Source organism: Sinohyriopsis cumingii, chromosome 10 (genome assembly GCF_028554795.1).
Source record: "Sinohyriopsis cumingii isolate HCF-2022 chromosome 10, ASM2855479v2, whole genome shotgun sequence".
In the NCBI taxonomy this organism is placed as follows: Eukaryota; Metazoa; Mollusca; class Bivalvia; order Unionida; family Unionidae; genus Sinohyriopsis; species Sinohyriopsis cumingii.
This window is the reverse complement of record NC_142970.1, coordinates 82,794,710-82,817,421: the sequence shown is the minus strand read 5'-3', so window position 1 is coordinate 82,817,421 and position 22,712 is coordinate 82,794,710. Positions and strand designations below refer to the sequence as shown.

Sequence of the window (22,712 nt, the reverse complement as noted above, 5' to 3'; positions counted from 1 at the left end):
CCTTTCATTTTTCAAACTTTGTTTGAAAGAATTTCCAAAACAAGCGTGCTGTCCAGCTGTATGTGAAATCCTTACAAGTGGTGCTATTGATCTCAGAATGATATTAAACATTTGTATTATAAACAAGTTAGATGCAAGAAAAATATCCAAACCATATATTTCCCTACATGAATACATTAATATGGTTAAGATATCTCAAGATACCAGTTTATGGTAACCAGTTTGTTATGTTACATAATCATAGCTGCTAGCATAAGTTTTGAATAGTAATGGGAATGTTTCTCTTGAAAATAAAAAGATCGAGAGTGTATAATTTAATTTCTTTTTTTTCTTTTTTTTCTTCTAACTTTGTTTGAAATAATTTACAATACTTCAGTGCTAGCCAGCAATATATTATATCTCTAAAATATATGAATCATTTGTGATTAATATCCAATAGTTCCATATTGACAAGTTTAATGTGATTAAAATACAGGACACTTACATGAATACACATAGTTTCTGATAAATCGACAAATGCATATCCTTAAGGTATCGAATCGTCTATTACATATAGCTTCGAATCAATCGACAAAATTCATACCACGGAAGGTAACAAACGGTCTAGTTCAAAGAATTTGTTATAACACATACAGACATTTATGGTGCAGGAGATATACATTCATAGAAAGCTTGTCTATAGCTGAAGTGAACCTTTTTGTATAGTCGATAAATTGAATAGATAATACTAAAATTCATTCCATACAACAATATATTATTTCATCATTTTCATTTATTTAGTCATATTAACTGATTCTATCAAATTAGTTTTTACTTTTCTTTCTTTCCATTATAACCTTTACAATACAGAATGTACGTATTATAACTCCAAAGTTTCTAATACTTTCTTTAAACAGTGATCCAAGACACAACATACAAATTGAAAATCGAATAAATTTATCTTTTAATTCCCTGTTTATTCTGTTAGATCACTCTTTCGTTTAGACGAAGAAAGCTAAAAATATAGGAAAGCGGTATATGAAAGAAATCATAAATTCCTGTTTGGTTCAGACTATAGCAAATAGACCTTTTTGCTGCTGTAAAGGCATTAATTTAAAAGAATTACATTATTGTAAAATAATTGATAACAGTATCATCCACTGAAGTGAATATCAGGTTCTCATTTTATCACATAACGACGATATGAATGATGCGGTAAAAAGATATATTGATTTTGACTTTTTTGGTTGCTTTATTTTGATTTCATCTATTTCCAGAATTATATTGCAGTCATCACAAATATAAATGATTTGTTGATATATGACGATTGGCTGTATGATGCAATTTTTTCTTTCATTTTTCTAACTTTGAACGAATTTCCAAAACGTGAGAGCTTCAGGGCAGTATATAAAATCTGTGCAAGTGTAGCGATTGATTTGAGAATTATATTAAACATCTGTATCATAAACAAGTTTTATCCAGAAAATAATACTCAAAACACATTTCCTTCAATGAATACATAAATACGGCTAAGAAGTAGAAAGATCCTAATATATGGTAACCAGTTTGTTATAACACATATATACACAACCGAAGAAAGAAATATATATCCATTATCAGCTTGTTTATTACTACAATGACATTTTGCTTGAATATTATGGTCGATACAACGAAAGAGAGCTGCTGACATAAGTTCTAAATAGTAATGGGAATATTGTTCTTTAATATAATGATTGATTGTATAATTTAATTTCTTTGTTTATTTTTCAAACATTGAATTAATTTCCAAAACCTACAGTGCTATCCAGCACTATCTGAAGTCTCTGCAAGTATATTGATTCATTTGCGATTCATGTTACACATTTTTGTCATTAGCAAGTTAGATCTGGAAAAAGCACTACAATACATATATTTCGGGAACAGGAATACATACATACGGTTAAGGTATAGGAAATTACTAGTCTATGGTAACCAATAAGATATATTGATTTTTTTCCTGTTGCTCTAATTGTGTTTGCATCTGTTTCCTGAAGTATGTTGTGTGTTGCAAAAATAGGAAGTGTTTGTTCATATGAAATAGTTGATAATATAATGTAATTTCTTCTTTGATTTTTATAACTTTCTATTTGCTAATTTCGAAAACGTGGTTACTGTTAAACATTATATGAAATCATTGCAAGTATATCAATCCATTTGCGAATCATAATAATTTTTTTATCATAAACAAATTTGATTTTGGAAAAGTACCACATTAGATTTCACTCACATTCTTTATCTTTATCATTGTATCACTCTTGATGCCACCATTGCCCCTATCTTCTATCCCTTTAACCATCTCTTTCCCAGTCTTAGAACACTTACTAGAAAGGGGTGGCTTAACGGGTCAGTCGGGAGGTAATTTTACCGACTGATTATATCTAACGGGATGAATCGGGAGGCAATTGTGCCTATTGAGAATAGCATCACTGTATCCCTGCCACTTGAAAAGTTTCTCCTTGTTGGGCTCGAAGAGGGAGCACGGGCACTGAATTTTAAACAAACCAACATGTATAATTCCAAAAGAGATAGAAACAAAATCTGTATCGGACTCGGATCACGAACCATGTAGTGTTGAGTCATGTCCACGCTTTATGGTTATGCAGTCTAAACATGCCTCAAAACCGCTTGCCGCACTCTCTCCCTTTGTGATTGAAAAAGACAATTACGGAAACAATCGGAACACCTAAATATGTAACAAAAATGAAATCGGGTTGCCTTCTTGTTGAGAGTCATTGACGAGGTCAAACAGAAATTATCAAGAAAATGAAAACTTTCTTCCATATTCCAGTGACCTTATTCACTCACAAAACTCAATAGGTCCAAACGCATGATTCGCTGTCGTGACTTGGCTGGTGCCAGCGACACATACAATTGAATGGATGAAAACGAAGGTGTCACTGCAGCCCGCAGAATACGTATTAAACGTACTAAGAATCTGCACGACACCAACAACATTGGACTCACCTTCAACAAATCATCAGTACCAAGAGTGGTCAAAGTTGGCTTTATGCACGTGAAGGTCGAGATCTACATACCGAACCTCCTTCAATGTTATAAGTGTCAGAAATGTGGCCATTACTAAGACCCTTACTCAAAAAGCTAAATATGTAGTCGATGCGTAGACCATTCCCATCAGACATTTGAATGTAGAGCAACTCCACAGTGGAAAGCAGCACCATGCCAATTCCAAGGATTGTGATACCTGGAAACAGAAGAAGGAAATACATTGGGTAAAGTACAAATCTAACATTCCCTATCTATAATCCGGACAACTTGTACAGGCCAAAACAGCCCATCATGACCCATCCTTCTCCGCTTTAGTGAAGAACAGTCGCAAAACAACGAAAGACCCTCAAACACAAATATATCCACCCGATTCAACATCCAGCTCTAACACCCCCCCCCCCATTACCAAGCACACAAAAACACATATACTCAAACACATTTCAATAATACACCGCCACCAAAATCACCAATAAATATAAACAAATCTAAAGGAAATAGGTAGCAAAAGGGATCGGATGATCTCATCAAACTCTATAACAGGTTTGGAGACATTCAGGACATGGATGCAGAAGCAACTGCTCCATGTGCTCAAGGTGGCTCGAGACCTACCAACAAAATATTTTCATCCCCATGCTTCCTTCAGAGAAATAACCACACAGATTTCCTCCTCTAAGGTCTAACCTAGCTCCACAGTCTTAAATTTAAACTTATGATGAAGAACACCATCAGATAATGGAACTGTCGAGGACTTAAAGACAACGAACATGATCCTGCAGTAATATGCCTTCAGGAATCATTCTTGAAAGATACGGATAACTTCACACTTCAAAATTACTCCCTGTTTAACACCTGTTTTCAAAATGTTGACAGGGCCTCAGTAGGAGTTTATGTTGATATGAACAATATAAACCCTGATAGCGTCATCCCTTTATCCGTTTAAACACAAATTTGCAGGTCATTGCTGTAAGCGTCACTCTACACCGAATGATTACCTTTTCTTTTATTCACATACGACCAAACACCAACCTAGTACCAAACAAATTAGACAATCTTGTTCAATAACATCCCACGCCCTTTGCTTTATTTGGGGATTTTAACGCCCAAAACATTTTATGGGGATCGAATCGCATAAGTCAAAGAGGCCACAAAATAGAAAACTTCATTTCTAGACTCGATTTATGTCTATATATCACCAAATCATCCAAATAGTTACACCAAGGAACGGGTACATACACGTTTATCGATTTGACAATTTGTGCAACTTCGTTACATTTAGACTATGAATGGAAGGTCGCTGATGACCTTCACAGCAGCGATTACTTTCCAATCTCTTTCCGATCAAGGATGAGAAAAAGGCTGCTGCAACCTTTTTTAGTGGAAAACACACAACAAAAGTTGGCTTTGACAAATGGTACATCAATATTTCAGCCGAAACCAGAGCAATAGGCCTTGCTCTGCAGTATATCGAAAACAAATGTAGTTTAAAAAGCATCATCTTCTCCGACTTACTATCAGTACCTCAGTCGCTACACAATAGAAACTGGAGAACCCATTATTGACCAATATACTCGTCAGAAATACTGAAGTGAATACCTCCCACAATATAATGTCGGTTACCCAGCCATATTGGTATCAAAGGTAATGAAAAAGCAGATCGCGCTGCGAAAATGACCCTAATCCTAGAACCATCTGATTTTGAAATACCGTATACTGATTTTAAACCTAGTATCAGTGAATAACAAACTTCATGCAATCAAACCATCCCTCGGAGAATGGACTCCTTCCTACAGAAACATCCGTAGGAAGGCGGTAGTCATTTCAAGAATTTGAATTGGTTATAACTCATTGCCATATACTAAAAGGCGAAGACCCACCAGAGTGCATTTCTTGCAATGAACCATCCACAATTAATCGTTTGTGACGGAGTGTTTCGACATCCAACCTATGCGCGATCAGTAATATAATGTGCCTGACATGTTGGAACTTTTTGATAATATAAACGTGACTTGTATTATTGAATTCCTGAAAGAAGTCAACATTTATTACTTTATGCCATCATCTTGAGTAGTTTTGTGTAATGTATACACCGTCCCTTACTTTCAATGCCTTTTCATCTGTCTTCATTAACATACAACATTTAATTCCCCATTGAACGGGAAGATTTATTTATTACCGTTTTCATCTTGTAGTTTTACTTTCAACTCTTTTGTTTTATATCGCTGGTCGATGTGAAACTTATTACCACTTTTAAATGATCCTACATATAAACTTTTGTATGGCGCTAAATAATCTAACAGTGCTGAAACGCCGTAAAAAATATAATCAATAAATCAACATATATATCTGGTGAAAGATATATATTGCCATATATAGCGTGTTCAATATTACAGTGATATTTTGCTTTAATATTATTTCGGTAGAATGAAAGAGAGGTGTTGTCGTCAGTTCTAAATAGTAAAAATTATGACATCAGGTTCCTTTAGTATCTTTTTATTTATTTTTACGTTTCATTATATTCTAACAAAAGAGAGAAAGGGAGCACTATATCTCCCTATTTTCTCATGCTTTCTTATAACCATCATCTGTCACACGGTTCAAAACAATAGAAAATGTGATATCTTTTTCTTGCAATAGCCTGCTTCGTGTCTAATTCATTAAACAAAAAGAAATGTCATAACATGGGAAAGAGTAAATAACATATCTATCTATCTTGAGAGGGAGAAAGCTGAAACTAGCAACGATCTAGATTAAAAAAGTTATAAGTTTCATTTGGAGCAATTGTTTTACCTTAAGTTGAGTTCATTACTGCACAGAAAACAATAATATATATGTCTTGACTCAATGTGCAGTAATGTAATGTCGGTATTGTCAACTAAATTTGGTTGTTCAAATTTTAATTCATTGAATTTCAAAATTTGTTTGCATGCAGCCGAGTTTGGATATTTTTTGACATATAAAGATTGATTGTATAATTTAATTTCTTAGTTTTTCTCACTTGTTTGAAAGAATTTTCAAACTTTTAATGCTATTCAGCAGTATATCTATACTCTGCAAATACGTCGATTCATCTGAGAATCATTTTCAACAGGTTTGTAATAAACAAGTTGAGAATAACTAATGTCCAGGAAAAAATGTCACAATACATATATTTCGATTAAAAAACAGATGAATGGGGATCAAGATGTCAGAAGGTTTTAATGTATGGAAGCGAGGTTGTTATAATAAATATTGACACGTTTGGTGAAAGAGGTATATATAAATATCTAGCTTCGTGATTGCAACGATATAAGTTTAATTTGCTGTTATGGTCAATGCAACGAACACGTAATGCTGAAATAATTTCTAAATAACAATATATTGTATTATCAGGTTCCTCGTTATAATGATATTAATCGGTAGTATCATATTATTGATTTTTATTTTTGTTTCTTTTCATCATGTCCTTCACGAAACAGTCGGTTAGTATTATATCTGTATATTTTCTTATACTGTCTCTTAACAGTCACCAAAGACGCGGAACATCAGTATATGAATTATCTGTGTATATATTGATTCATTTAAGATTCTTAAGTAAAATATGTTTCTCCGAAAATATATACCCAATCATATTGGATAAAAACCTTCCCAACCTCTCCGACATGCAAGCATCCTCGTTAATATCTCGCTCAGCAAAATTCTAGCGACACCTGGTCATACGAAGGGGATGTAAAGGAAAGAGTTATTGCCCTCCATCTATTGAAATAAACAGAGCAAGAAAAGGTTAGTCTTCTAATAAGGGTGGATTCGGGAGGTAGCAGGCTAATATTCATAGAGTAATGCGATTGGGTAAATTTTCTAGGAGAAACATAATTTACTTAAAATCTGCTTTCTGTAGAGTAGCAATATTGATATATCTATTTTGAATTATGGTCCAGTAATTAAATGATGGTATTTTTAAATGAATATTTGCTTACACTTTGTGAATATATCCAGTAAATATAATCTGAATGAGGTAAAAAAAATCTCATTTGCATCAAATAATTAGATTTGTATTTGTTCTTGATGCTAAATGTTTGCTTGAGTCTATTGTCATAATAATGTTGTATCCAGCAGAATGAGAAAACAATCTTCACTTATAATGATTGATTGTATAATTAAATATCTTATTTTGTTTTCAACTATTCTGTTAAATCTCCTCCAAAACGTGAGTGCTATTCAGCAGTATGTGCGGGCTCTGAGTATATATCGATTTGGTGTGAATAATAGCCAGCTTTTTCACAAAAAGTAAGTAGAGCATGGCTAATAACCAGTAAAAGCAATACAACAATATATATATTTTCGGGTACACAGATACATGCATACGGAGAAAGAACAAATGCAGAACCTGTGAAATAAGAACTAACAGGTCAACCAATACTATAGAGGACGAAAGCTTAAATTGTAGATAACAGTGAGACAAAAAACAAATTCGACATACCATTACAACCAATAATTCTACATTTATGTTTTTTCGTTTCTGTAGAAACATTAATATTTATATTATAAATCATAGCCCGGTGGTGTAATGTGGATAACGTTTACTGATGCTTGTGTATGTTTGTGTTTATATCCAGCATAAAGTATCCGAATGAGGTAAAGAAATCGCAGCAGCAGCATCTTATTTGATTTTGTTCGGTTGTTGGTCGAATATTTATTGAATCTTTCTCCAAGGTTATTTTGTATTCAGCAGAATAAAACAATTTTGTTTAAAATATATTGACTATTTGCATCAATAATTGTTTTTATTTCTTTTTTAAACTTTGAAATAGTTTACAAAATGAGAGTGCTTTCCATGTGTCTGAATGATGTGGGAATATATTGATTCGTTTGCGAATTAAATCCAACATTTTCATCATAAGTAAGTTGAGAATGACTAATATCCGGTACAAAATACCACAATACATACATTCTCGGGTACATGCATGTTAATACAGATATCTCAAGATCCTAGACAATATGAAGGTGTTTGTTATATTATATACAGACAACTATGGCGAAAGAGATATTTAGTCATATATCCCTCCTTGGTCCCAACCATGAAATTTTACTTTGTTATTATGGTCAATTCACTGAATAAGCAATGCTGACATAAATTCTAAATCAGAACATTTTATTTTCTCATGTTACCCTTTGTAATGATAGCAATCAGTACTCTCATATTATTCACTTTTATTTTAATTTACAGAACACATTTTATATTACTTTCCCTCTGAATAGTTACCTTGCACAGATAATAAAAGAGTTGAAAATATCATCATTTTATTCAACAATAAACTGTTTTTGGTGTCACAAATATCATAAACGTCCCTGAAAATAATTAGAAACTGCCGAATCTGTAAGAGAACATTGCGAAGATCAAATAGACTGTAGCCGACGATAATTGAATTTGTTGAAAAGAGATGAAACACAAACTGTAGACGCCATTTGTAGCATTTATTTTCTTTTCTTTAACGTTACAATACCCATACGTCTAGTTTGAATTGTGGTGCAGTACCGAAATGTCTGTAGCGTCCACTGAATATTTGCTGTGACGTTGTGAAAATATCCAATAAAGAAGAGATCTGGGGTAGTGAAATCACTTTCGCTTCAAATAATTTGATTTGGAATTGTTCTTGTTCAAATTTTGATTTAATCTGTTTGCAAAACTACATATGTCAATCAAGTGTAGAAGTCAAATTTTCAGTTTATATTTTTGTAACTTTATTTAAAATTGTTTCTAAAATTAGGTTTTTTCTACATCAGTACACAATCTCTCCAAAATATATCGATCCATTAGAGAATGATGTCCCAATTTTCGAGAATGCCTAATATCCAGGCAAAAAATACCGCATTACATATAGTTACCACATTACTTATACTTTCATGTACATGGATTAATGCATACTAAACATATGTATAATGTGAAAGATATCCAATGATCCTAGTCGATGGGAACTACTTTTGTTATGTGATATATAGACATATATATGTTTAAATAAATAAAAATTATATATATATATATATATATATATATATATATATATATATATATATATATATATATATATATATATATATATATATATATTGTTCAATGGTAATTTTGCTTTAAATTACCGTCCAACAAACAATACTGATATAAGATCTGATCATGAACACATTACACCCTCGTCAATGACGCTAACCAGTAGCAACATATTGTAAAGGTGTATTTTTCTTTCTTTTCATTATATCCTTCTCAAAACAGAGCGTAAGTATTATGCCTCCATATTTTCTAATACGTTCTCTAACCAATCACCTAAAACTCAGAATAGCATGTCTTTCCTTTGAGTTTGCTTGTATTGTGTCTAAAAAATGATCCTTAAGAAAAAAAAATAAATAAAATACAAAACTTGTGAAAGAACAATAAGCAAATCAACATACAATGTAGAAGCCGAAAGCTGAAATTGTAAAAAAGAGAAGAAAAACAGATTGTACACGCCATTCAAAGAAATGTTGTTACATTTAGTTTGTATTCGTAATAATATAAATATGCCTATATTCATTTATAGTCCGCTATGCTATTTTGATGTCTCCGTTAAATTTGGTCTCGCTTTATGATTATATCTCGCACAATTGATTCAAAAGAGTAGTGGAGTTTGATCTGCATCAAATAATTTGATTTTTGTGGTTCTTCTTCAACTTTTGATGAAGCAATTTCCATAATTATGTTGCGTCCAGAAGAATGGAATCGTTTTGTTGTTGATTGTATAATTCATTTTCTTCTTTTATTATTCCAACGTTGTTTGAAATAATTTGCAAATCTTGAGTGCTATCCAGTAGTATAGGAAGACCCGGCAAATTTATCGATTGATTTGAGAATCATATCCAACAGTTCATGATAAAGAAATTGATAATGAGAAATATCCTGGAAAAATGCCATTATACACATATTTTCCGTTATATACATACTGATTAAGATCTTGGAAGATCATACTATATGTGAATGAGTTTATTGTAATACATATATAGCATGTTCTCAAAAAGATATAAAGTCATATATTGGTTCTTGGAATGGAAAGATAGAATTTTCTATTGCATGTTTCTGTTACAATGACGCTTATCAGTTGCACAATATTTATAGATGTTTGTGTTTCTTTTCCATATATTCTTTACAAAACAGAGAGTATGTATTAGATCTCCGTATTTTATAATATTTTATCTCAACAGTCACCTAACACAATGTATAAGAACATAGATAATATCATCTCTTTCCTTCGAATACTCTGGTATAGCGTCAAATCCATTTTTGAAATAACTAAACAAGCAACGGCAGTTGCTGTAAAAGAATCCGGAGATTATTCTATTCAGTTAAATTTATAGCTATTTCGGTAACGTCAATTATGTTTGGTATATATTTGTTCCTTCTTTTCCTTATATCCTTCATAAAACAGATAGTAAGCGTTTTATCTCCATATTTTCCAATAGTTTTTTAAACAGTATTTTTTTTCCAATACTCTTGTATAGTGTATACACGCTCCCAGACAAAAGGAAGAAAAATATGCAGAATCTTTGAAGAAAAAAACAATTAGCAGGTCAAACTGCACTGTAGATGACGAGAGTTGAACTTGTAGAAAAGCGCTTGTTGCAAAACAAACTGAAGCCGCTAGAGACAGTAATTTCTTCCCCTGAGTTTCTGTCAGTTTATTATTATATCTATTAAAGATGATTCAAATGGGGTAGTGGAATCTCATCAACATAAAAAAAATTTGATTCTATGTGGTCGAAATTCTAATTTTGACTGAATCTATTTTCAATCTACGTATATTTCTAATACTTTAATGCATGTATACGGATACATATATCGGAATATCCTAGTATATAGGAAAGAGTTTCTTATAATACACATATAAATATACAGTGAATTATGCACATTCACACACACGCACATATATATATATATATATATATATATATATATATATATATATATATATATATATAGAGAGAGAGAGAGAGAGAGAGAGAGAGAGAGAGAGAAAGATTGATAGCTTGTTGATTGCTACTAGGGAATTTTGCTTTATTATTAATGTGGACGTACCGAATAAGTAATGCTGATATAAGATCTAAGTTACAGCATATTATTTTTTCATATTATTCAGTAGTGTTACCTTTTACATTTTTAATATTTTTATTTTTAATTCTTTAACATTCTTTCATTACAAAACAGTTGGTAAGTATTATATTTCCTTATTATCTAATACTTTTTGTAAACAATAGTCTTGTAAGACTCGTAACAGATTGGGCAAAATTGGATTTCTTTTTCTGCGAATACCCTGTTTAATGTCCAAGAGGAAACTTCAGAACCAGTGGAAGAAGAGTCAAGAGCTCAAACTGTACTGCAGACGACTTAACATGGACTTGTTTAAACGAGTCAGTGGAAAGCATTGTCGACGATGTTGAGTGAAAAACTGTTATGTCTGTTTTATTTGCTAACTTTAATAATATGACTTTTTTTAATTCTAGTCTTGTAGTGTAATGTAGGTATCTTCGACTAAATTTGGTTCCAATTTATAGTTTTGTCTTGTAAGGATGATCTAAATGATGTGGTGGAATCTCATCCGCATAAAATCACTTGAATTTGATTTGTTGTTTTTCAAAGTTTTATTATGTATATTTCCAAACTGCTATTTTCGGTTGAATATGAATGCTTTGTTCACATATACCGATCGATTGCCATAATTGAAGTTTTTTCTCTTTGTTTTCAAACTTTTTTACATATCCAAAACTTGAGTCGAATCCAACAAGATATGAAGTCTCTGCAAACATACCGATGCTTTTGAAATTCATATCCAACCTGACTAATAAATCGGAATACATAACATCATGACTTCAAATGTTAACATATGGATTAGCATATGCGTAATTATATCGAAAGGTCCAAATCATGCCCGTTTGCTGTATAGACAAGGAAACAACATCACAATAACTTATAACCAGAGACATATAGCTGCATTGCTTGTGTATATCTTTTTATGTAACAATAAAGATGTTTTAGTCTATTGTGAGTAATAGGCTAGCAATATAATGTCGGTATGGTTCATTTTGTTCTGTCGATTAGCTGTGATTTTTAAAATCATATTGTTTTCAGCAAAGAGTATAAAACGATTCTCCATAGAATTCACTCTCATATTTAAGTTTTCTTATATCGAATTATTTGCGAAATAGAACATGCAATTTCATTATGCAGAATTTGAGAGCGAATAATTGCACTCGACAAATTCAAATGAGTACAATGTACAAGAATATTCTTTCATTAGCCTTTTTTTTTGTATCCTATATCCGATTTTTAAAACATAAGGAATATATGGAATATATATATATATATATATATATATATATATATATATATATATATATATACTCAAATCTTTCATTAGTTGATAATTTTTAACCTGGTTTCACCAGGGGCTCCCAAACGCTGTAAACTTGGTGGAATTTTCACTCAAGCAGGGGTTTATTTGTCAGCACTCTCACCATATTTGCATTATCCAGTATATTTGTTTTCAAGCAACATATGTGATGTAGATTATTGTCTTTGATGGTCTCAGTAATTCCGAAACGTAAGAGATGCATTTCCTTGAATACATGGATACAAAGCTATTCAAATTTATTTGTGCAATTAGTTTTAGAAATATCATAACTGAGCATTATAAATATTGGACGCAGACGACAACATTTGTACTGAAATTGACTATTCGAGAAATAAGAAAAGGATAGGGAACAGCATGTCTGCTTGTTTACATTTGTATCTTGAAATGCCAGAATTTTGACATTGTTACTCACCTGTTTTTGACATTCAGGTTAACAATTATAAATCAATGTAGTAAATGACAATGTTCCGTGCATTTTTTATATCCTTGATCCCATTCGATATTAAAATCCATCGGTAGTACAAACAAACATGAGCTATGGGAGCCACTCACAATTAGTTCCCAGAACAACCATCACGCGAGGGGCATAAACTCATGAACAAATATTGGAAATGCAAAGTGATTAATATGTCCCAATGGGCATGGGTCAACAGGGGATCTGGACATGGGTATTGTTGTGGACTTTATTCCCCTTCAGTTTTCTCTTTTGAAGATATATATATATATATATATATATATATATATATATATATATATATATATATATATATATATATATATATATATATATATATATATATATATATATATATATATATGGGTGTGTACTTGTATGCGTGTGAGATCCGACATTAAAATAATAAGAACTTGGGAGAATTCTTTTCAATATAGAATCAGTGTAGGTTGGCATGACAATGTCCTAAATAGTTGCCAAACCTTGCCATGGACAATGCTGATATTAAGGTACCTCGGTAATGTTGAATCTTTTCCACATGGCAGACATAACTTTGGTTTATATCATTAAGGGTAGTATTTTTATGAGTTTGTAGCCCAATTTCGTAAATATATGTTGTTAGAATTTATTTATAAACTTAGAGTCAATATAATTTTGAATTTAATTTGCTTCATTTTAGGTCCAGGTGTTCCAACAGAAATTTTACAAATGGATGAAAGATCTCTCAAGTTGTATAGAGACGCGTTGAAATATGGAAAAGAAAAGGTTTACAATATTAGGATAATGGTTGTTGGCCATTATGGCGTCGGGAAGACAACACTAGTACGACGTCTTCTTGGAAAAGATGTAAATATTTCCGAGAGAACAAGTACTGAAGGCATTGACATCCATATGCACTGTGTGGACGTTTCCTTAACTAGCCAGGAATGGTCTGTGCAAGAAAAAGGTATGCATGACTTTTTTAGACAGTTTAAATACAGTTAGGCAGATTACTTCAAGATGTTGTCATCTCTATAGAATAAGGTATGGCTAATTTTCTTAACACATTTGAAATACAGACTGAGAGCAAGTATCAGTTTATATGTTGTGTTCTTCATCTGCTAAGTATACTCCTGGATCCATTTTAAATTTAAATAACTTGTATAAAGCACAGAACATTATGCTATGATGCTGTCTGGCATCCATTGTGCCTGCTTGTCCTTTTTTAATTTCAGTATCGCACATATGTATTGAGTTTCTGCAAGGAGAGGGATTGTTAACTTTTTCATAAAAGGTACTAGGTCAGGGTTACATTTACTGAACAATAAAACTCTTTTTACACCAGAACGTTTCTTTATACCAAATATCTTGGCCAAACGTTGTCAATCATGTTCATCTGAGATGAGAAAGATGCCTATCAATTTTGGTGATCAATGGTGCCAGAGGTTTCGTCATGATATATACGGTCGTATCCCCTACTTTGACAAAACTTGCATTGAGTCATTGAAATTACCTATTCATTTTGGGATCAAAAGGTCAAGGTAACAGGGATTAAAAAAGGCACGTCCACACAAGTCCTTAACTTCAGCACATGTTTTGAATAAACTTTGCATTTGGCTTGCATTTAAGACGCTAAGGACATCTTTAGCTTTTTATTTGACAAGCAAGGTCAGGTATAAAAGTCAAAACGATTTCAGAAAGGAGAATGGTCTTCATACTATAAGCAAAGCCCGGTTCTACAAACGTTGTGTATGTAAACCAGAATTTGTTTGCGAATGTTGTGGTCAATGACATCATCAACCACCAATGTCTGCCTGGGTTAATATCTCGGGTCGGCCAGCACGGCTATACGAGAAACCTCGAAGGTGACTGCATCTGAGTCTTTATCGGGATTTCATTCGGGTTCATCCTCTGCCAAATAAGCTGGCCACCTGGTATAGCCTATAAGGTTTCGTAAAATGTTTCTAAACACAAAACAAAGCCCACGATATTTGTTTCTTTTATATTCCCACATTTAAGAACACAATTTAATATTTCCAGCTTAATGGTATTACAGGGACAGACCGATTGCTTTTATATATTATCTAACTGAAAGTGTCCTTTAATAAATTAGAAATGTAACCGCAACTTCATAACTTAAACAATAGCTCAACAGTATTTATAGAGGCAAACAAGTGGAATAACTGGAGCGTCATGAGACGATGAATGAATATTTTTTCATTTATGACATGCATTTCATCTAAATTACTCCCAATATCATTAATAAGTATTTGCTCCCTTTATGGCAGAATCATTTGCCCCCATTTTAAAAAGCAGCCTCTACCAAGATTTTGATATATTAAAATTTTGATATATCAAAATGGTTTTAGCTTACGACTCATAGAAACAACATTTTTATTTTGGGATACAGCTCATGAAGTAAAAACATTACACGGATTTGGCAGGTAATATAGGCGCAAGCTTTTAATACCGCATGCCTTTTACCCTTAAGCAAGTGCACCTAAACTAGTGGTAAGCCTTTACCTCATTGGTGTCCGCAAGTAAAGTTATCATACAAAAGCAAAATATTGGCAGAGTGATTAATGCATTCTAAGAAATAGTTACTTGATTTTTACTATTTATAAATCCGTTATTTTTATTTGTCAGGACGTCTTGGTCCCGTATCTGTGCACGAAATCATCGGGCATTTTCAATTTCTGTCAGTAGACATCAAGAATAATTATTAATTGCATTGCATTTAAGTTGTGCTGCGGCGAGAAGTGCCAAATAAACACGTATTCGTGAACGCAGGCGCATTGAAATTATTGTAACATCACCGCTAGCCACACTGGCTATTAGGGATGTAGCACTGACAGCACATTTGCTTGTGAAACTATAACGGTTGCTGTGGTCTGTGGTCGCTCAAAAGAATCCGTAAATAGCATCTCCCAACAACCTTTCTTATATTTCAAGAGAAAAGAGGTTCTCATGGTCACTTCATCATGTAGCTGTTCAGCTTTGATTATTTCTTTAGTCCGTAACAATTAGATTATAACATGGTTATTCGATAAAGTACGTAATCGAGTAGAATTACTGTTTGAAAATCTTAACTTCTTCAGGTGCAAGACACAATCGCACTTCAATCCATGTACTTTTTTTTAATTGTGCACCTGGCATACAATTTTAGCAAATATTGGCCTGAGGAATATTTAAAACTTTTGATATTATAAGGGCTGGGTACATATGACCACGTTAATATATAAACAGATCAATTACATCATTAAATGATGTCTGAACTGATTTTCTTTCCTCTTCTCTAAATGATTGTTAGCGGAGCGAATGCATCCTTGTTAAATAACAGCCAAGATTTGTGTCTTCCATGCTTAGTCAGTGTGGTATTACATAATAAATAGGGAATGCAACCATACATTTCTCTTCATCGTAGTAGAAACAATCGATAATTACTTTTTAGTCCTGGTTGTATTGTCTAAAATTAAGCATCTTTGCTGATAGTAGTTAAGTGGGATACACTACGGACAATGGAAAAATACATTACAGACCCACTTTGGGAACGTATACAGAAGATATTTTTCGGATCACCCTGGGAACGTTTACGGACAATGGGAATTGAACATGGGGAATATTGAAACTGTATACGGACATGGGAAAGTTGGGTTGTTGTATAGGGTAGCGGGTAGGGGATAAGATCACTGGGCACGATTTGCGTCAATGGGAAATAAACATGTGGAATATTTGGCTTGCATACCGACAAGGCAAAGTCGGAATGTTGTATAGGGTGGCAGGTAGCGGGTAAATTCAGCTAGTTCAGCGGGTAGCTGGTAGCGGAGTGGCAAGTTCAGCCAGTTCATAAACAATACAAATATTGAATATCCTTGACCAAACCTGACGGAGTATCTTCTGTATCTGCTTGCCCATATTGACTGAATAAATAAACCATATGCCTTGACTCATATTCAGAAGAAGAAAATTCCAAAGAAGGTAAATCACCTTCAAACCCATTGTAACGCAAGCACGAAGGATGAACTGTCCAGCAATGAAAGTCCCTACGGGACCCGAAAGATTCTTCTGTCACTCAACATTTACCCGCCACCCTCCAATCGTCCTTTCCTGCGATGACAGTCCCTACAAGACCCGGAACTTCTTTAGACAAAGAAAATAAATATCTTTTCAAGGCATATGAGTGGCCCTGAAAAGGGATTTAAGTTTTCTTCTTGTTCTCTTAATTTCTTCCTTTTCTCCACCAACTTCATATTCTTTCCCCTTCTTTCTTAACAAACCCCAAATATACTATCCACACACGGGAAGGAGAAAACAAGAAACCAAAAATATACTATCCACACACGGGGACGAGTAAAAAAAACAAACCAAAAATATACTATCCACACACGGGAAGAAGCGAAAAATCGAACCCCCATATATACTATCCACACACGGAAGGATGAGAATAAACAAAACCCAAATGTACTATCCACACACGGGAAGAGGAAAAATAAATCCCAAAATATACTATATTCACACGGGAAGGAGAAAATAAAAACATCATTATACTATGCACACAACGTACACGAACGCATACAAACACACACTCTACTATCCACACAAAGATACGTGAACGCATACACGTACACACAATATATATGCTATCAACACAGAAGGGGGAGAAAAAAGCCAATATCTACTATCAACATAGAAGAGGAAGAAAATAACCCAATATCTACTATCAACACAGAAGGGAAGGATTGATTGATCGATTTTAGTTTTAACGGCGCATCAGCACTGTAAGGCTATTTAGCGCCAAACAAAATGTTATAGGTATAATCTTTTAAAAATTATGATAAGTCTCATATCGACCAGCGATATTAAAACACAAATAGTTGAAATTAAAACTTTAAGATGGTAACGGTGAAAAATAAGCTTCCCGATCAACGGGGGATGTAAATGTTGTATGTTAATGAAAAATGATGAAAAGGTATTAAAAAGCGACGGTATATATATTGCATAAAACTGCACAAGGTGACAACTTAAAAGTTAGAGTTTAGAGTAAATATTCACTGCTTTCAGGAACTCTATAATACGAGTGATGTTTATAGTATCAAAAAGTTCTTTCATGTCATGGACTATGTAATAACGATCGCGCGTAGGTTGCAGATCAAAACGCTCTATCATAAAGTGCTTGACAGTGAATGGTTCATTGCAAGAAATGCACTCTGGTGGGTCTTCACGTTTTAGTAGATTGGAGTGGGTGATATAAGTATGACCAATTCGGATTCTTGCAGTGACTACCTCCTGTCTACGCATTTTTCTGTAGGAAGGAGTCCATTCTCCTAGAGTTGGCTTGATGGCATGAAGTCTGTTATTCACGGCATCATTCCATGATGCCTGCCACTTCTGACGATAGAACTTTCTGATACAAGGTTTAAAATCAGTATACGGTATTTTAAAATCAGATGGTTCTTGAGTAAGGGCCAATTTAGCAGCGCGATCTGCTTTTTCGTTACCTTTAATACCAATATGGCTAGGTAACCAACAGTATATTATATTGTGGGAGACACTCAGCTCGGTATTTTTTACGAGTATGTTTTTCAATAATGGGTTCTCCAGTTTACTATTGTGTAGTGACTGGAGTACTGATAGCGAGTCGGAGAAGATGATACTGTTTAAAATATGTTTCTTTTCTATATGTTGCAGAGCAAGGTCTATTGCTCTGATTTCGGCTGTAAAATTGATGTTCCATTTGTAAGCGAACTTGCGTTGTGTGATTTCCACAAACAAAGGCTGCAGCAGCCTTTTCCTCATCCTTTGAGCCGTCGGTATAAATTCTTGTGTAGTTTTTATATTCGGTGAGAAGTTCTTGATAACAGCTGTGGAAGACGGAAGGGTTTGTCTCTGACTTTTTTCCATCGTGTAGCGTAAAAAGTACTTTTGGTTGTTTAAGTAGCCAGGGTGCTGTTTCGGAGATGGACGTTTTCTGAATTGTAGAAAGATCAATTTTTGTGCTGTCAAGGCTGGATGATATTTTAATGCCAAAGGAAGGTATGGCGTTTGGTTTGTTTTCGTATAAGGTTTTGTATTTGGGTTGGAAAAACAGCCGAAACAGCAGGATTCAGAGGGTTTGATTTTTATTTGAGAGCATACTGTGCGGAAAGCATTTCTCTACGATGCGAAAGCAGTGATTCATTCGCTTCAGCTAGTAGGCTTTCACACGGGGATGTTTTAAATGCTCCCAGAGCCAGTCTTACTCCCTGATGATGAATTGGGTCAAGCATTTTCAAATATGATTTTCTGGCTGAACCATACACAACGCAACCATAGTCCAGTTTGGACCGTATAAACGTTTTATATAAATTGAGTATGACTTTTCTATCAGCACCCCAGTCAGTGTGCGCTACTACTTTAAGTAGGTCAAGTGCTTTTGAGCATTTAGCTTTCAAGTTCTTTAGGTGTGGAATAAAAGTCAGTCTTCTGTCAAAGATAATACCTAAAAATGTTGTTTCCTCAACAACTGGAATAGGTGTTCCATCCAGCGTGAGGTGAGGTTCGTCGTGATGTCTTCGTAACTGACAGAAATGCATGCATACTGTTTTGGACTTCGAGAATTTGAAACCGTTTGCACTGGCCCAATTTTGAATCTTGTTTATATTTTGCTGAAGTTGTCTTTCAATTGTATGCATGTGCTTCGATCGATAACATATGAGAAAATCATCAACATATAGCGAGCAATCCACACCAGGAGTCAAACATTTGGTGATGCTATTAATGTATCATGGGCCTTATCTAAAGCCTCCCTAAGCTCCGATAGTGAGAACAATTGATTATAACTTTCCGAGTTGTTGGATGTGAATTTTAAACGTGACTTTTCTTTTTGACTTTTAAGTTTTCGGAAGGCTTCTGAATAATTAGATGATGAGGAATTGTTCGAGAAACTGTCAGCAAGAGTATTTGCAATGTCACGTTTTGAACTAAAGTTGTTATTGTTCAGTGTCAGATGTCGGAGAGGGTTTTGTTTTCTCTTTCCGTTTATTTTGCGTATAGTGTCCCAAACTTTCTTAACAGAGGAACGAGAGTTAAAGAAGAAACATATTTCTTCCATGATGCTCTTTTACTTTCTTTGATTGTGCGGCGAGCTTTGGCCCGGACAATGCGATATATATTTAAGTTTTCGGGCGTCGGATGATTATTAAATTTTTTTAATGCTTCTCGGCGTAGTCTAATGGCTTCCTTACATTCCTTAGTGCCCAAGATTTTTGGGTTCTTTTACAATACGGCGAGGACTTGGGAACGGATTCTTCTGCAATCTCTATTAAAATAGATGTAAAATGCTGAATGGGGTCGTTAACATTGAAAACTGTATCCTCATTCAGCCTAGTTTTACAGAGTGTTTCAAACTTGGACCAGTCGGCCTTCTTTAAATTCCATTGTGGAATTACTTCATTAATTGAAGAGTTAAGATTTACAAGGGAGATTGGGAAGTGATCGCTGCTGTGAAGGTCATCAGCGACCTTCCATTCATAGTCCAAAAGCAGCGAAGGAGAACAAATTGTCAAATCGATGCATGTGTATGTACCCGTGCCTGGGTGTAAATATGTTGGTGTTTTGGTGTTATATAGACACAGATCGTGTCTAGAAATAAAGTCTTCAACTTTGTGACCTCTGTCACTTATATGATTTGATCCCCATAAAATGTTGTGGACATTAAAATCCCCGAGTAAAATAAATGGCGCGGGAAGTTGTTGAACAAGGGTGTCTAATTCGTTTGGAACTAGGTTAGTGTTTGGTGGTAAGTAAATAGAGCAAAATGTAATCACTCGATGAAGAGTGACGCTTACAGCAATGGCTTGTAAATTTGTGTTTAAAGGGATGACGCTATGAGGGGCTCTGTTGTTCACAATAACAGAGACTCCTCCTGAGGCCCTGTCAACATTTTGAGAGTAGTTGTTAAACAGGGAGTAGTTTTTAAGTGTGATGTTATCTGTATTTTTCAAAAATGTTTCCTGAAGACATAGTACAGCAGGATCATGTTCGTTTAAAAGCAGAAGAATATCATTGTAGTTGGCTTTAAGTCCTCTACAGTTCCATTGTAAAATGGTGTTCTTCATTACAACTTTATATTGAAGATTCTGGAGCTAGGTTAGACCTTTCGCGGAGGCAATCTGTTTGGTTATTTATCTGGAGGAAGTACGGGGGTATATTTTTTGGTATTAGGTCTCGAGCCACCTTGAGGACATGGAGCAGATTCTTCTGCATCCATATCCTCAAAGTCTCCAAACCTATTGTGCAGTTTTATTGGATCATCAGAACCTTTTTGCTGCCTATTTGTTGTCGACTTTTTTTTACTGTTTGGTGATCTTGGTGTTGGAGGATTGTTGAATGTTGTTTGTGTCGATGTTGAGTTTTTCTGGGGTTTGTAAGGCGGAATGTTTAAGAAGGAAGGGGATTCAGGTGGGTCTGTTTGGGTTTGGGCTTCTTTCGTTGCTTTTTGGTTGCTCTTCACTATAGATGAGAAGGATGGACCGTAGAGTGATGTTCTAGCTTGTACAAGCTTCCTGGCCTCTGGATATGGAATGTTGGATGTATATTTGACCCTTTCGATTTCCTTCTCCTGTTTCCATGTATCGCAATCTTTTGAATTTGCATGGTGTTCCTTGCCGCAGTTGACACAATGCGGAGTGGCTTTGCACTCGGATTCCCGATGAGAAGGGTCTCCACATCGTCCACATACTTGGTTTCTGGAACAGCGGTCTTCATGATGACCGTATTTTTGACATTTGTAGCATCGGAGGGGATTTGGTATGTATATCTCAACCTTAACTTGTAGGAAACCAACTTTGACAACTTTAGGTACCGTTGGTTCAGAAGGGAAGGAACAAAACCACATTATTTGTCATCCACATAGTGTAGGAACAAGATCTTTGTTAAGATAAAACATACACACACACCCACACACACTTACGCGCATACTTACAAAAACACACACATACACATACACACGTGCACACACAATATCTACTATCAACACAGAAGGGAAGAAAAAAGCCAATACCTACTATCAACATAGGAGGGGAAGAAAATAACCCCACTATCTGCTATCAACACAGAAGGGAAGGAACAAAGCCACATTATTTGCCATCCACATAGTGTAGGAACAAGATCTTTGTTAAGATAAAACACACACACATACACACACACACACACTTACGCTCGCACACACACAATTGTTACTGCATTAGATGACAGTAAGTCTGGAGACTAGTATTTTGAGAGATGGGCAGACAGATTTAGCATTAAAGAAAGAATGGCAAAACAATCCAGAAAAAAGCACACCATTTTTGGTTCTGTTATTTGTTTGCGGTATTATAGGACAAAGACAATTAAGAAAACCATATATTATATGTGAAATATGTTCATTGTTTTCATTCATCCATCAATTTCATAAAAAGGTAGTAAGATATTTATTGTTGACCGACTGCCTAACATTTGCTTAACATATCCCTACGCAGGGTTATACAGTATAATGTCACTCGCGTCTTTCTTGAAAAAGTCGTGAGTTTCTTTCCTTTGTGAAAAACTCTAAATCTAATGCTAGAAATGTATTCTGTAACACATTGCAGTGCCAAAATAAGGATAAAACTAAGATATCTGAATTGTACAAGCTTGTTAACTCAAGATTTTATCTCATCCAACTATTTACTGACTTACAATTTGTAAGGGTGTACGTTTTTAAAATCATGGATGACAAACAGTAAAGTTCACATAATTATGGTAACTATTGATCACATTTTTGGAGAGGCATCTTCAAACGGAACAAATACCATTAGGATCTCAATCAAACTTATTACGACGGAGAG

The 22,712-nt window shown here is 34.3% G+C and overlaps 1 protein-coding gene across 1 annotated transcript in view; it reads left to right on the top strand.

The window, feature by feature from the left end:
* Positions 1–13,521: 13,521 nt before the first annotated feature.
* LOC149790481 (uncharacterized) overlaps positions 13,522–22,712 on the top strand; it is a 64,013-nt gene continuing 54,822 nt past the window's right edge. The window contains exon 1 of the mRNA XM_089972531.1: positions 13,522–13,834. Within this exon, the coding sequence (XP_089828657.1) occupies positions 13,597–13,834 (238 nt within the window). The 5' untranslated portion in view covers positions 13,522–13,596. The remainder of the gene's footprint in view (positions 13,835–22,712) is intronic.